At 38.3% G+C, this 15,228-nt stretch overlaps 2 protein-coding genes across 2 annotated transcripts; one reads left to right on the top strand and one right to left on the bottom strand.

Moving 5' to 3' along the window:
• Positions 1–1,384: 1,384 nt before the first annotated feature.
• On the bottom strand, positions 1,385–4,220 carry LOC105223453 (sideroflexin-2). Its single transcript, XM_011201189.3, has 7 exons — positions 4,145–4,220; positions 3,707–3,806; positions 3,366–3,634; positions 2,481–2,726; positions 2,126–2,418; positions 2,020–2,067; positions 1,385–1,946 (listed from the first exon to the last, which is right to left on the bottom strand). The coding sequence occupies exons 2-7, from the start codon at positions 3,720–3,722 to the stop codon at positions 1,835–1,837; spliced, it is 984 nt and encodes a 327-aa protein (XP_011199491.2). The 5' UTR covers positions 3,723–3,806; positions 4,145–4,220; the 3' UTR covers positions 1,385–1,834.
• A 1,163-nt stretch (positions 4,221–5,383) lies between these two features.
• On the top strand, positions 5,384–8,685 carry LOC105223455 (UDP-glycosyltransferase UGT4). Its single transcript, XM_011201192.4, has 5 exons — positions 5,384–6,443; positions 6,505–6,699; positions 6,765–6,993; positions 7,051–7,279; positions 7,348–8,685. The coding sequence occupies exons 1-5, from the start codon at positions 5,992–5,994 to the stop codon at positions 8,178–8,180; spliced, it is 1,938 nt and encodes a 645-aa protein (XP_011199494.2). The 5' UTR covers positions 5,384–5,991; the 3' UTR covers positions 8,181–8,685.
• Positions 8,686–15,228: the final 6,543 nt, after the last annotated feature.

The raw sequence follows: 15,228 nt of genomic DNA, 5'->3' as shown, positions 1-15,228 counted from the left end.
TATACGAGGGCTGTCCGATAAATAACCGACCCGTGAAGCTAGCGGCACATCTTTCGCCATGGCGAAAATCCACGAATTGCGGTTCGAACTGCTTGACCATCCACCTTATCCACCGGATCTAGCACCAAGCGACTTTTTTTTGTTTCCTCAACTTAAAATTGCGCTCGGCGGCCAGAGATTTTCGTCAAATGAGGAGGCAATCTCTTTCGTGAACTCGTATTTTGCAGACAAAGACGCCAAGTACTATTTGGAAGGGTTGCAGAGATGACTTGTAAATATGAACACAGTAGAATTTAGCCGCGTAGCTTACTTTTATGCATTACCTGGTATCGAAGAATTCTACATAGAATTTTCTTTAAAGTATTCTTCAAAGAAAAATGTAAGCAGTGAACCATTATCCCGCTGGGATATGTCCGATTATGAGAAATTTCACTATATATAATTAACTATTGGAAACAACTAGTACTGTCGTCAAAATCGTTCGCCATAGACGGGAACAGATAATATTCACTTGACGCCAGGTCTATAATGTACAAGTATAAGAACCTGCTAACCAAACTCCCGGAGCTTTTGGCGAGTCACTCTGTGTCCATTCATTTACTTTTGGGCAGTTTTGGACAAACACTTTCTTCAGACGGTGCAATTATTGATAGTGTGGTGCGAAGACCTCCGATATTGGGAAACTATAACATATAGCTGCCATACAAAGTGACTAATTCAAAATTCAAATCCTTACATGGATTAAGAAGTTACCTTTCCAAAATTTAGCACATACAAGTATTACCATCTAAGGCATCGTTACATTTCCCGAACATATTGTTCAGATTGGAGTACTATAACGTATAGCTGCTATTTAAACGGACCGATTAAAATCAGGATATCGATCTTTTTATGTCCTTTTATGCTATAAAAAATACCACTGTTTCAGGTTTTATAGCTTCGGTGCAGCCGAAGTTAGCGTATTTTCGCTTGATATCATTACTGAACGACTTTTATTCACCCGTAATCATCCGCTTCACATATATGTAGATAAATTTTGTTGTGATTCATTAATGTAAATTCGGTCCAGGTTTTTTTTGGATTAACTCATGCGGCTTCCATACATAACGGATTGGAGGGAACCAAAATGTTGTAATATAGTAACAGCATTCACATTTTCTTTGGGTTTTGTCTTTACGGAAGAAAAACTGTAATGTTCATCTTTGCGCGTGTTCAAACAATTCTGAGTAAAACAACCACAATCACAAAACGGTCTGAGAAGTTTTTTAGTACAAAATCTTATTCTTTTGAAGCCTGACTGCATATATATAGCGTTAGTTAAAATATTGTTTGATTTTACTTGAAGTTTTATATTCACCGCCTGCACGAATAACAACCGACAGTCTTTACTTTTTTACTTTTATTTCAGAATAATGACTATAGTATATAAAGAGTACACATTTTACGCTTAATTTTATAAACAAACAGCGTACAAAATAAGACGGCAATGCTTGAAATCCATTAAACTGCACACGGTGATAAATTTAATAACACAAACACACTAAACGTGAAAAGGAACCAGTGCCATAAAAAAATACAGATTTAAGCAACGAAGAAAACAAAAAATTAAAACTAAATCACATCTACAAATGCGCAGTTACTTTAACTTAAATTTTACAGATTTAATATTTCTAGCCTCTTTGAGGCATGTTTAGCAGCAGTAATTCCCGGTTATTGAATACGATTTCCTTGTAAATGCCGTTCCAGGTCAGTGGAGCCACTTTCGCTACGCGTCAGCAACTCATTTACTCAATATTGTCTATTGTGCATAATCAAATTGAATTATACGGCACATTTATAAGCCCTTATTGAAGTATACACGCTGTGGTACGCGACCTTTAGTCTTGGACTCTATTTCCGCATACTGATCAGCTTCAAGTAATTTGATTGTGGACGTTTTCAACGAACTGTAAAAAACATACAAAACAATAAATAACTAATTATATTAATTTAAATGCGTAAATGCGAATTGCACATTACCAATTTTGTGGAAATATTGCGCAAGCCGTGGGAACCATGAACAGCAAACTGAAAAAATATTTCATATTAGAAGCAATTGAAAAACGAAAATGTTATTTATGCTCACAAGCAGCCCACCATAGCCGTTTGGAAAGGCGCGTCTATCCAACGTATGCGTCGATAAGCCGGTATTTTCTCCAAACGTTGCATAATAAACGGCAATATCAACATGCCGGGTGCTGCCATAGTAATACGGGAAACCACCACTTGGGTAATACCCTTTATGGCAGCTAAGCGGCTGTGTCCCACAATGTTACCGTTCTCATCCTTCACTTCGACACCGTTGATTATCTCATTTTGCCGCATAAGTGGAATGTTGACAAAATTGGCAGCGGCAACGGCAGCAAACGGCACAAAACGCTGTGACGTATAGAACAAATTTAGACAGACTCACAAAGGGAATAAAAAAAAATAGATACTACCTGAAATAGGGGGCTGGCACGCTTAGACCAATAGCTTTTGCAACCAAGTGCCGCTACCAATGCCGAGGTAGTTGCGGACACATACGCGACGCCCAACTGTGTGACTGTTGTCGGTGAATTCGCATTACGATTTGTATAGTTGACTATAGCGTTGAATGACTGATTGATGAATTGCCAGAGCACCACAGCGGGAACGGTACGATAAAAGGCTAGCATGCCGCCTGTTATAAGCATGCCACCAGGCACCTATATAAATATTTTGAATGTGATAATAAAGAACAAAGAAAAATACATATGCATATACAAAAAAATTTATGGAAATATTAAAAAAAGCAATTAATTGATAATGTGTGTATGTATGCACACAAGGCATTCCTGCTCTTATCAACAAATGACCGCCGGCAAATTAAAGCATAATCACAAAACACATGTGGACATACTTTGTGCCGATGACTAAACCGCGATACAATTTTTTTGGCAACCAAACGAAACTACGTCACATACATATGTAGTTGCCCAGCTGCACGCGCATATAGGGCACGAGCGTAGCGGCAAACTTTTAGCTGCCGGCAGCAAGTCAGCAGACTATTTACAAGCAATAAGATAAAGCACATAATTACATATATACATGCACCTAACTTTATAAATATCCGAGCACAAAAGCCAATAAAAGCGCACTGAATTACTTTTAATTGAGCACATAAAAAAAAGTTGGGTAACAGATGTGAATGTGACTTTGAAATAAATGCAGCACGAGACTAACATATTCTTTGCATTGTTGTTACAACAATGATTTAAAATACAATGAAAGTAAAAAAGTAATTTTTACATTATCTAATGCCTTAGTTTTACTTAGACTATTAAAAATTATCAGAAACTACAAACCTGAAAACTCATGCGCCCGGTGACATTTTGAAGCTCGCCTGTATCCGGATGGAAGGCAGATGAATAAAGTTTCATCGCATATTTGACTTGTTCCTGCGTAGTGGTTTCTGGCTCTTTGCCGACACGATAACTCTCCACCAGTGTTTTCGCTTGCAATAAACGGTCGTTGGAAACAATGACAGTGCGGGGATCCGTCATCCAAGCAAAATAGCGAAAGCGCCCGGCAAAAGTGCTTAGATCATATAGGGGCTCGTCTACATTGATGCGTCCTATGTGTTTTTAAAAAACAAATATTAATTTGTATTAAAGCAAACATACGAAGCATAAACTTGTTTATTTACCAAGTGTTAAAGCCATTTTTGCTTATTTTAAATCCCACAATTGGCACACGGAATTTTAATGGAATTGCGTAATCCGTTTCTATCTGCTGATGCTGACAATCTAATAAGAAACAGTGACCCAGTAAATATTGCAGGAAAAATGAGATTGCATACAAAAAACTTTAAAACATAATAGAACAGCAACTGCAATCGAATGCAAACAATTCTGAATTTAAAATTTTCTAACACTTTTTTCTATCAGATTTTTCGCGAGTAATTTGGCAGCCGCCCAAGTGTGTATTAAATGCATACACATTTTGGCAAATATGATTTATATAATATTTAAAAATAAATAAAGCATTTTTAAATTATAAGTAATATTTATCACATAGCAATTAATTAGCACCACTAATTAGCATCAACCTTAAAATAGAAATCACTCACGTCGGAGACACTTACAAGAATTATGAATGAAACTATTTACAAGTATGCAATATGCGCCGATCATTTGTTGTTTACCTTTCTATTTTATTTGTTTATGGCGCAAGTCAGTCGGAAGCAGCTGAAATGCAGACGTTTCGAAGTTCGAAAGCTCATAAGTCGTACAGCGCTGCCACTTTGTAAATAATATGTAGGCGAATAGTCAGTAGTAAGATTATAACGATAAACGATCTGAATATTCCGCTGCCGAAAAATGAGCAACGTAGCTTAGCAATTAATGGAATAAAAGCCGAATTACAATCACGGTGTTACAATAAATTTCAAATGGAATTAGATGAAGAGACAGGGAATACAGTGGCGTAGCTACAACTTCGGGCGCCCGGGGCCAAGGAGGGCCAAGGATGTTCTGCCGCCCCCCTTTTGGTTCGAACAAAGGTGAATTTTTACAAAATATCTTCGATATTAAGATTATAAAATTTAGAAACTAGAAGCCACGCAAATTCTGAAGCTCCCAAATTCTCACAATACGGGTTTTGAAGAAATTGATTGTAAATTTACAAGACATCTCATTAAAAGTCATAGAAAACACCCATTTTCGCTCTATACCTTGTACACTTTTGACACAATTTGTAGGAATTTCTGCACGAACTGGAGTTTTTAAATACCATTTTTACAAATTCGGAGAAATAAAAATATTTGTTACATTCAAAGCATAGGGTAACTGTGAGTGACACGTCGCGACGACAGAGTAAAAATAAAGATACTGTTGCGATCAAAGCTAGAAAAGTGCATCTTTAAGTTCTATCACTATTTTTAAGAAAGTTATAAGCCAAAAGATATAACACAAATTCAAAGACTGAAGAGTATTCGAGTAAAAATTAATATTTTTCATTGTTATTCAGATTATTACATTGTGAGTGAACAACTCATTATCTTGTATAATAAATTTTGTAAAAAAATTTGATGAAACTTAAAAAATAGCGAAAATCGGTTTGCCGACGGCCCCTTCGATTATATACTTAAATTTGGAAAATATTTAATTACTATATACATATGATGGAACACAGTTATAAATTTTGCTTTTCATCTGTGAATGAAAGTGAATTTTATCTGTAAATTCCTGGTCAAAATTTTGTAATCTTTTCAAATTTTCAACTTGAGGTTTGCGCAAACTAGTTTTAACAACCGCTAAAATCTCTCAACATTACTGTATAAATATGGAGGCTTCTGCACATATGTTTTTGACAGTTGATTTTTGTTGCTTTGCCTTTTGTTTACAGAACGCTGTGTGCTGTTGCAAATTTCTGCGTTTATGTTTTTTATCTGGTTTAATACACTTTTGCTTTCGTCGCATTTTTTCCGTGCACACTGCCGTTTATATGTCATTAAATATAAATGCCTGAATAAAATGCATATATTTAAGCACAATTACTAATTCAGTGCAAATTTAAAAAGAAAGAATGACTTGTAGAAAATAAAAACAAAAATGTTTCTGACGTGAAATAAAGTAACGCGAAGTTACAAAAACTAATGTACGCTTGGAAAACTTACGTATATACAACTTGCCAAACGAGAGTAATTGTTGGAAATTGTATATCAAGCAGGACGAGCTAATGAATCCATATAACCGGAATTTAAACGCCCACATTTGAGTGGTATATCACAACTATAGTTTCTTTTAAAAGAACGAACAAGAGAGCAACTTCGCCAATCTGGATATATCGATAATTTTGTTACGAAAAATTAACAACAGCGAATTGGTCAAACTTAGGCATTTACCTGTTGTGATTACTAGGTACTAAGGTCAAACGGGCGATAACCCAATGTACTGCAGCGTCGTTAAGTAAAACACAATAATTTAATTAATGGCGAAGGTAATCACTACCGTAGCCTTGTTGTCTATGCTCGGTGCGCCGTTGCAATTTGTGTATGGAGTAAATGTGCTGGCTGTGCTGCCAAGCGTTTGGAAGTCGCATTATCTCTTTGGGAAACGCTTGCTGCAGCAATTGGTGGAAATACAGCCCAACTATTCGGTTACATTGATAAGCCCACATGCTGAAGAGTACCCAGTACAGCAGAAAATACGCGAAATACGCATTGAGGGCTTACGGGAGAATTGGGAGGAGATGGGTCTTCCCTTCGATGTAGAACAATCACGTCAACGCTCAATTATGGAACATTTTACCCGCTTAATGTATGCCGGTGCGACAAATGTTGATTTATTGCTTGGCGATGCAAAGGTGCGAAAATTAGTACGAAGTGGTGAACAGTTCGATTTGTTGGTGGTTGATCTCTTTCTCAGCGATTCGCTATTAGGGTGAGCTATTTTTTTAATTGTACGTGTGTAGGTTTAATAATTTAATTTTAAATATTTATAGCTTAGCTCATTACTATCAAATACCCACCGTTGTAATTAGTCCCACCGGCGCAAATACATGGCTTAATCAGATGACCGGAAATCCACAGAGCTCAGCACTCGATCCCAGTATTTTTTTACCCTACTCGGAGCGCATGGGCTTATGGCAGCGCAGCGTGAATACGCTAATGGGTCTTTTTGAAAAGTTGACCTACAAGTGCGTCCTAGAACCATTTTATTCATTTATACACCAATTTATTATATGTATGTCACAACTTTCAGCTTTTTTTACATGATCTCACAAGAAGCCGTCTACACGAAACACTTTCACACACTCTGCCAGCTTGCCAACACCACTCTACCACATCACCGTGATCTAACCAAAAACCTTAGCCTTGTTTTAATTAACTCACATCCTATTGTGCAATATCCGCGCGCTTACTTGCCAAATATGTTGGAGATTGCTGGCGCTCACTTGCGTGGCGCACAAAAGCAAATCGAACTGCCAACGGTATGAGTATGTATACATATGTGCTTTAATAATTAATTCTAACAATTTTCTTTGTAGCACATCACTTACTTTATAGAATCTGCACCAAAAGGCACGGTTTACTTAAGTCTGGGAGCCGATGCGCGCACTGCAGATTTAGCTCGTGAAAAATTGGACATTCTCTTGGACGTAATTACAGACCTGCAAGACTACAATTTCCTAATAAAATGGGAGGATCCCAAATTTTATACATCACTACCGAAGAATGCAATGATTGCTGAATGGTGGCCACAGGAAACCGTTTTAGGTAAGTAATTAATAAAATAATTGTATGACTGCATTTAAACTAATTGCTCTACTCTTCTCACGTCATAGCGCATGCCAATGTCAAAGTGTTCATTAGCACCTGTGGGCTAATGAGTATTATTGAATCCATAAATGGCCTCACACCAATACTTGCCATACCGATCTTTCCCGAGCAGGAGGTGAGCGCTAGACGTTTACAGCAGCTGGGTATCGCGCAAACGGTCTCCTTCGATGCATTTACCTACGATGCACTCTCAACGAATATACAAAAGCTGGCTACACACCGCGGCTATGCGTTGCAAGTAGCTGAAATGCGCCTCCTGCTGAACTCTACATATGGCACTCCAATTGCCAGAAGCATACATTATATTGAGTTGATTTTAAGTAGCGCTGGCGGCGGCGATTTTCTCAAATCTCACGCCAATGAGTTGAACTTTATGCGCGCCGAATTGGTGGATGTGCTTGCCATAATTTTTTTGGGCCTATTTGTGATTATAGCAGTGCCATTTTTAGTTACGTGTTGTATACTACGACGGTCTTACATAAATCAGACAGCGCTGCAAGCTGCGACTGGCGGTGGGCATCGTGCGACCTTGAAAGTGATCGGACGCACAAATTCGACCAGCGGTGTGGCGGCAGTCAACGATTCGCCGATTTTGGACTGGCGTCGGCGGAGCAGTGCAGCGCAGGCTACTGGTGTTCTCAAACCGCCATCGTCGCCATCCGCTTCGTCAACCACTTCGAGCATTTCAGCGGTATCAACTGCCTCGTCAGCTGCATCTTCAGTAGGCGGCTCGCCGCAAGCCCGATACGATGTAGGTGGCAGTGGCGAAGGCGTCACGAAGCGCGAGAAATTCGCACGACAAGCGGCCTTGAAATCATTATCGCAAAAAATCGATTAAAATATCAAACAACGCAAAAAGTTAGCGCGTTCACGCCCGCATGCATTCACATAGACTTAGTATATTTAAGTGTAAAGTGCTCCGTGCGTTTTATTATATATTATTTCGCTTTAGTTGGTACTTAACGCAGGTTACACATTCGTTGAAAGTCACACATGCTCGTTGTTGCAGTTAGGCAGATTTTTAAGCTCGCTTTTTTGGTTTTACGTGGTGATTGTAAGGCAATTTTTTAGTGTATATGTATAAGGCTCGGTTTATGTATTATTGTTACTATTTTGATTTTTACCCTGCTTTCAATATCACAAATATACACAATTCTATGTTTAAAATGTTTAAATATATATGTACTCGTATTTATTGTTGTTGCATATACAATTAATTTAAGATATTTAAATACATATATCTTCAAGTTCACAAAGTTTGTGTTAATTTACCCAAAAAATAATCGCTTCAAAACAATCATCACAAATAAATTTGATGTTAAATAAAAAAAACGGTAAATTTTAAGAGACTTTACATTCTTATTGTTGTTGTAATGGAAAAAAGTAATCCAAGTAGAGTTGTTTTTTTCTTTTTCTTAACAGTTCACGCTTGAGTCGTGTCGTGTTATTTTTTTTAGTATTGTTTGGAATCGAATCGGCGCTGTTATGGAACGATTTGGCAAATTTTAAGTCGAGATTTTAAATAGAAAGCGTACAAAATACGGCTTGTGCAAGAATAGGAACCGCTGGACCTCCCCAAGCGACATCGAGCTCTTGAAAAGTTCCAAGAAGATCTGTCGTTTTCGAGTCAAATTTGGTTCAATGATGAGGCTCACTTTTGCCTCAGTAAGTAAAGGGTGATTTTTTAAGAGCTTGATAACTTTTTAAAAAAAAAAACGCATAAAATTTGCAAAATCTCATCGGTTCTTTATTTGAAACGTTAGATTGGTTCATGACATTTACTTTTTGAAGATAATTTCATTTAAATGTTGACCGCGGCTGCGTCTTAGGTGGTCCATTCGGAAAGTCCAATTTTGGGCAACTTTTTCGAGCATTTCGGCCGGAATAGCCCGAATTTCTTCGGAAATGTTGTCTTCCAAAGCTGGAATAGTTGCTGGCTTATTTCTGTAGACTTTAGACTTGACGTAGCCCCACAAAAAATAGTCTAAAGGCGTTAAATCGCATGATCTTGGTGGCCAACTTACGGGTCCATTTCTTGAGATGAATTGTTGTCCGAAGTTTTCCCTCAAAATGGCCATAGAATCGCGAGCTGTGTGGCATGTAGCGCCATCTTGTTGAAACCACATGTCAACCAAGTTCAGTTCTTCCATTTTTGGCAACAAAAAGTTTGTTAGCATCGAACGATAGCGATCGCCATTCACCGTAACGTTGCGTCCAACAGCATCTTTGAAAAAATACGGTCCAATGATTCCACCAGCGTACAAACCACACCAAACAGTGCATTTTTCGGGATGCATGGGCAGTTCTTGAACGGCTTCTGGTTGCTCTTCACCCCAAATGCGGCAATTTTGCTTATTTACGTAGCCATTCAACCAGAAATGAGCCTCATCGCTGAACAAAATTTGTCGATAAAACACATTTCGAACCGAACACTGATTTTGGTAATAAAATTCAATGATTTGCAAGCGTTGCTCGTTAGTAAGTCTATTCATGATGAAATGTCAAAGCATACTGAGCATCTTTCTCTTTGACACCATGTCTGAAATCCCACGTGATCTGTCAAATACTAATGCATGAAAATCCTAACCTCAAAAAAATCACCCGTTATATAAACAAACAAAATTGCTGCAGTTGGGACGAAGAGCAAACTGAAGAGTCTCAAGAGCTGTAATTTCATTTAGATAAAATAAGCTTTGGTGTGGTTTGAGAGCAGGTAGAATCTTCGGTTATATTTCTTCAAAATTATGCCAGTGAAAATATAACCATTAATGGCGACCGTTATCACGGCACGATAACCGACTTTTTGATGCCTGAATTTGAAGCTCGTGATCTTGACGACTTATGGTTTGAACAAGACAGCGGCATTTCCCATACCGCGGAACAAAACATGTCATTCGCCAGTTACCAGACGAAATGCTCATAGCTCGTAGTGGGTCACCCTTTATAACTAAATGTACCCGAGTAGACAGTGTTCTATAGGTTATACACTCAAGATCAAATTTGACTCAGACGGATCTAAACTGCAAACCAAATTCGTGTGAAGTTTGATCTCAATCTGTCAAAGTGCAAGTTTGAGACTCAAAGAATTAGTTCTACGATTTTTACCAAGGAAAACAAATTGAACAACGAGTTTATTCGAAATTTTGTGTGTTTCCTTGGAATTACTGCAGAGAATCGTTGAGCATTCTATGAAGGTCGTAAAGTCGTCGACAACTTGCCTCATGCGAGCCGGTCCAGCCACCTGTTTTAATGCCAATATGTTACGTCGAAAAGTTGAAGAAGCAGAGCTTGAAAAACGTCGAGTAGGCATCATAGAAATAGCAGCGGATCTCAGCTAGATTCGTACCTAAAAATCTGAATGACCCGCCACATTCTAGCATAATTGTGACCTTTCTATTTTCGAAGCTGAAAAATTTGCTTCGGTGGAACGCCGCCTTGACCCAATATATAAGAATCGTAAGACTGCTCGCGTTGTAAGGATTCACAATTCGACGGTACGCCTTCATAGTAGTTACGTCCGATACTACCGGGTCTATCTCAATGGTCGCATCTTCTCTTTGAACCCTTTGAGAGCCCGAAGTCGTAATAAAACATTCGGTTTGTCCACTGTCTTCAGTCTGGCTCCCTTCCTCTCAGAACTGACCCACTACAGACACTGCCTCATTGTAAAGAGTTGCCGAATGCTCTATTTCTAAGCCAAGATGAATATTGCTGCGAACTAGCAGAAGTGCCATGGACTTTTTAATGAGCTGGAGTTGTAACTCGTTTATAGTCTGCTGATATTGGGAGAAAAGTGCAGAAAAATAGAAGTAGAAATGCGTATAACGGAAATCCTACAACAAACTTCAACGAGAAACTACAGTAGAAATTATAGGACCCGCACATATGTATGTATATGTATGCCAGTATATAATTGACCATACAACCGAAAGCAAAGCGGCTTGGGAGTCATATGATTTGTTACAAGCTAGTGTAATTTTTCGCTTTCTGATCAGCGAAACCGTCAAACGACTTGTCTTTCATCATCGAGACAACAACTGGTGCTGCCGTTGCCGTTGCTAAAGGTTTGTTCCTCATTCTCGTTGCAACCTCATTTTCCAATGCTCCATTCCAAAGCTCCAACCTCCGCTAATAAAGACGTAATTATTCGCCTTTAAGCGGCCGCATCCACCTTTTCCAGGCAGCAGGCGCACAAAGGAGACAAAGGATGTTTCCCCCGTTTTTGAATTTGCTTTGTGAATTGCCTTTGCCTGCAATGAGTGAAGCCAGTCGCATCGCACTTAATTTTCCTCAATACGGCAAACCGGATGCGCGACATGTTTGTTGCCACATATGGACTTGTATGTGGGTGAATGTGTAATTTGGTTGGAAGCGCTTGCGATTACGTTTACATTGCCTGCTTTTAGGAGCTGGAGTTAATTACGAATCACTGGCAAACAATGCACAAATGAAAATGTTATGAAACACAGTGAACAAATGAGAAATTGTCTGTTGAAAAGGGGACTTGGAAAAGAAGAAATTAAGTGTGTTTCTGAGCCAAATTCAAAATTGGAATTGAGTATTATCTATACACTGCGCTTTAGCTTGGCACACTTCAGTTTTGGTTAATTTTTATCATCTCTTTTTAACGAATCACTTTTCTACCAATAACAACTAATGTTTCACCTTTTTATTTCCATATTTTTCAAAAAATATTTTTAAACTAATTTAGTAACTAATCGAAATATATGTATACTATTTTAATAATGAGTTGATCACACCTTTTTGAGAATGTCTTAAAGATCCGTTTGGGTAGCGTTTCGTAAAATTGTCTAATATACATAATCTAAGGAAATTGATGACCAAGATTTTTTAATACCTTCAACTAATTTCTCTTTAGTGGAATACTTCCGGCCAGACTCACACGGCCGTTGGTTTTAACGTGAAACGTCTATGTTAGCGAATCGCTTTTAAAGTAAAAGATTAAAATGAAAACAAGATTAACGCTGTTTTAAGTATTTTAATAAAAAAGAACAGGTACATATTAGAAACATAAATTACTTATTATTACAATTAATATTCGACAACAATTTTATTTAACATAGGTCTGTGGTATGTGAAATAAGCAACATACGGCATAATGTCAACGTTAACATTTCTGGTGAATGTACAGTCTATAGTTGTATTGCCTAATGTTATCGGTGATGTTTGTACGTAGTCGAGGCCGAATTCATTCAGTTGGGGTCGACAGACTCAATCTGAAAGTCGAGCCCGATATAGTCTTCCATAACTTTGTCAAACACACTCCAGTCGATCATTATGTCATAGTGTTTGTACAGCGGTTGGTTTACCAAATAACGCCGCCAGGCCTTGATAACTGATCTACGTATGAAACCACTCAAGTAATTCCATTTATGAATAAGTTTCTTTTTTATGTTGATATTAAAAGCGTCTATCCGCCTCGGTAATTGCTGCACCATGTTGTTTACATCGACAGGTACATTGATTACCTGGTCGACAACACCATAGTTACCTTCGTAGCGTAATCGACGAATTTGCATAAATGGTGACCGCGGTGAAATCAATCGAATGCTGATCGGGTCAAGCAGCGGCAGTCCGCTCGGCTTTGGAGGATAACGAAAACCGTTTGAGCACGACAGCGTTGGGACTTTATTGGCATCTATCGATTTGCGAAATTCCGTCACATTTTCATAATTTTGTTTGAAGGAAAGAAATGTTGCAATGTTTTACTTTATTTAAGTCGATCACAAACGCTGCAAGATAAACTAAACGGATTGGCTTCAAATGTCGTTTTGAAGCGTTTGTCCGCTGAACGCCAATGATTTTTTATTGCTTCACTTCTACTGATATTGACATCTCTCAGTTCCGTGGCAGATCTAATAGATATATCGATCGTCTGTTCATTCGTTATGTCCATAAGTATAGGTATCCCCGTGGTAGAGGTACTCGCGAGGTCGGCAGCAGCAGCTTTGCGATGTTCCCGAAACCGTCTCGCTCGCTCGACGTCGGACATTGGGGTACCTATGCGTGGCCCATAGCCCCCTCTTTGTAACGATAGCCATAATTTATATATCTGGTTGGCTTTTGCACGAGCTGAGGCCGACATACCAAATTTTTTATATATTTATTATCACTTTCAGGAATATAAGAAGATGGCTCCTCACACTGTTCAATTATGTATATATACACATATATATATCTCCTAAGCCACTTAAGCTACAACAACCAAATTTACTGCGTGCAATAACCACGCCTACTTTCCATATAGTACATGTTCAAATTCCACAGAGAGTTGAAGAGAGAAGCGAGTCAAATATACAGACACAAAAAGAAAGAGGGCGAAATGCGTGAGGATGAAGAGTTTGAGAAGCTGACCGACAGGGTAATGCTTGAAAGTTCTACGACAAGATGCGACAACTAAAGAAGGTTTTAACACCGGAGCGTACTCTTGTAGGACCCTAAGAGGGGATCTAGTGTCTGATGATCAGATCATACTGAATTCATGTAGGGAACACTTCTCTAGACAGCTGAACGGCAGTGAAAATCTAACATTTGGATATGGCGATCCATCAGCTTCTCTGCAGGATATGTTCGGATGGAAGCATGCCCGATGATTGGAATCTAAGTATGCTCTGCCCAATCCACCAACTACCATGGGATAAGCTTCCTTTACATCCCATATAAGGCTCTATCGAGCGTACTGTGTGAGAGACTAAAGCTTACCGCCAACTAACTAATTGGACCTTATCAGTGTGGCTTTAGACCTGGAAAATCTACCATCAACCACATTTTCATTATGCGTAAAGTCTTGCAAAAGACCCGTGAAACGAAAGTCGACACACACAATCTCTTCGTCAATTTTAAAGCTGCCTTCGACGCACGAAAAGAAACTGCCTCCATGCCGCTATGTTTGAATTTCAAGATCGGGGAGGACCTCTCCGAACCGTTCGATACCAAGCGAGGTTTCAGTCAAGTAACAGAAAATAGCAAAAAAAATATAAGCGTACATTATTGGATGCTTTCTTTACCAATGATTGTTCATACAAATTTGAGAAAATTAGAAAACAATAAGGTAGTTGAAAGTTATTAATAACAAGTAAGAAAGGGTTAAGTTCGGGTACAACCGAGTATTTTCTGTTCTGACAACTTGCAAAAATTAAAGTCTGGGAAGTACCTTAAGATGTATAACGTCAAACAGTGGATATATAAAGGAAAGACGTGTTAGCTACTCCATTTCTAACTCAAGAACAGCTGAAGCGATTTGGCTGAAAATTAGTGCGGAGGTTGCTTAGAAGGGTCAGGTCATTGTCTCTTTAAGTTAAAATTCAATACAATTCATGAATACAAAAAATATACATATTTCAAATCATTTGTTCAAAAGTCATGAAAAAAACTATTTGAAAATTTCATTACTTCCAAAAACGAAATAAGTAAAATAATAACAACACAGAGCTAATGCGGGAGAACACAAATTTTTATATGCATGCATGCGTAGTATATGGGTTATACTGATTGTTCCTTCTGAACCAGACAGTTTGTTTTAGGACGAACACGTCAGATATATTTATTCTCACAACAAAAAATGACATTGACATGTTCGGCATCAAGGCTTTGCTAGATTATGGACGAAGGACTTCATAACAAACCAAACGCGACATCTAACATAAAAATATAGCGGAATAACTGGAGTGACATTGCACAGAGCAGTCGAATATTTAAACGGAAACGATGAAGTATATGCGTACAACTGATCCTTCCTAAAAAAATAGAATTGCTAAATATTGGGAATGGTACAAATGAACTGTAACCAAATACGCAATGCAATGAATTAAAACTGGCTCAGTAATCATTCGATGAATAATATACCACGTGCATCCCAAAAGACT

This window comes from Bactrocera dorsalis, chromosome 5 (genome assembly GCF_023373825.1).
Source record: "Bactrocera dorsalis isolate Fly_Bdor chromosome 5, ASM2337382v1, whole genome shotgun sequence".
NCBI lineage: Eukaryota > Metazoa > Arthropoda > Insecta > Diptera > Tephritidae > Bactrocera > Bactrocera dorsalis.
The sequence above is the reverse complement of the archived record's forward strand: the minus strand, read 5'-3'. Positions and strand labels throughout refer to the sequence as shown.

What these genes read in the sequence shown, in the direction of transcription:
- LOC105223453 (XM_011201189.3), bottom strand. An exon ending in GTGCCAGCCCCCTATTTCAG is followed by an intron (nt 2,419 to 2,480) that starts GTAGTATCTATT and finishes TATACGTCACAG; the next exon opens with CGTTTTGTGCCGTTTGCTGC. An exon ending in GCAATATTTCCACAAAATTG is followed by an intron (nt 1,947 to 2,019) that starts GTAATGTGCAAT and finishes TGTTTTTTACAG; the next exon opens with TTCGTTGAAAACGTCCACAA.
- LOC105223455 (XM_011201192.4), top strand. Translation starts at nt 5,992, where the DNA reads ATGGCGAAGGTAATCACTACCGTAGCCTTGTTGTCTATGCTCGGTGCG. An exon ending in CTCAGCGATTCGCTATTAGG is followed by an intron (nt 6,444 to 6,504) that starts GTGAGCTATTTT and finishes AAATATTTATAG; the next exon opens with CTTAGCTCATTACTATCAAA. An exon ending in AGCAAATCGAACTGCCAACG is followed by an intron (nt 6,994 to 7,050) that starts GTATGAGTATGT and finishes TTTTCTTTGTAG; the next exon opens with CACATCACTTACTTTATAGA.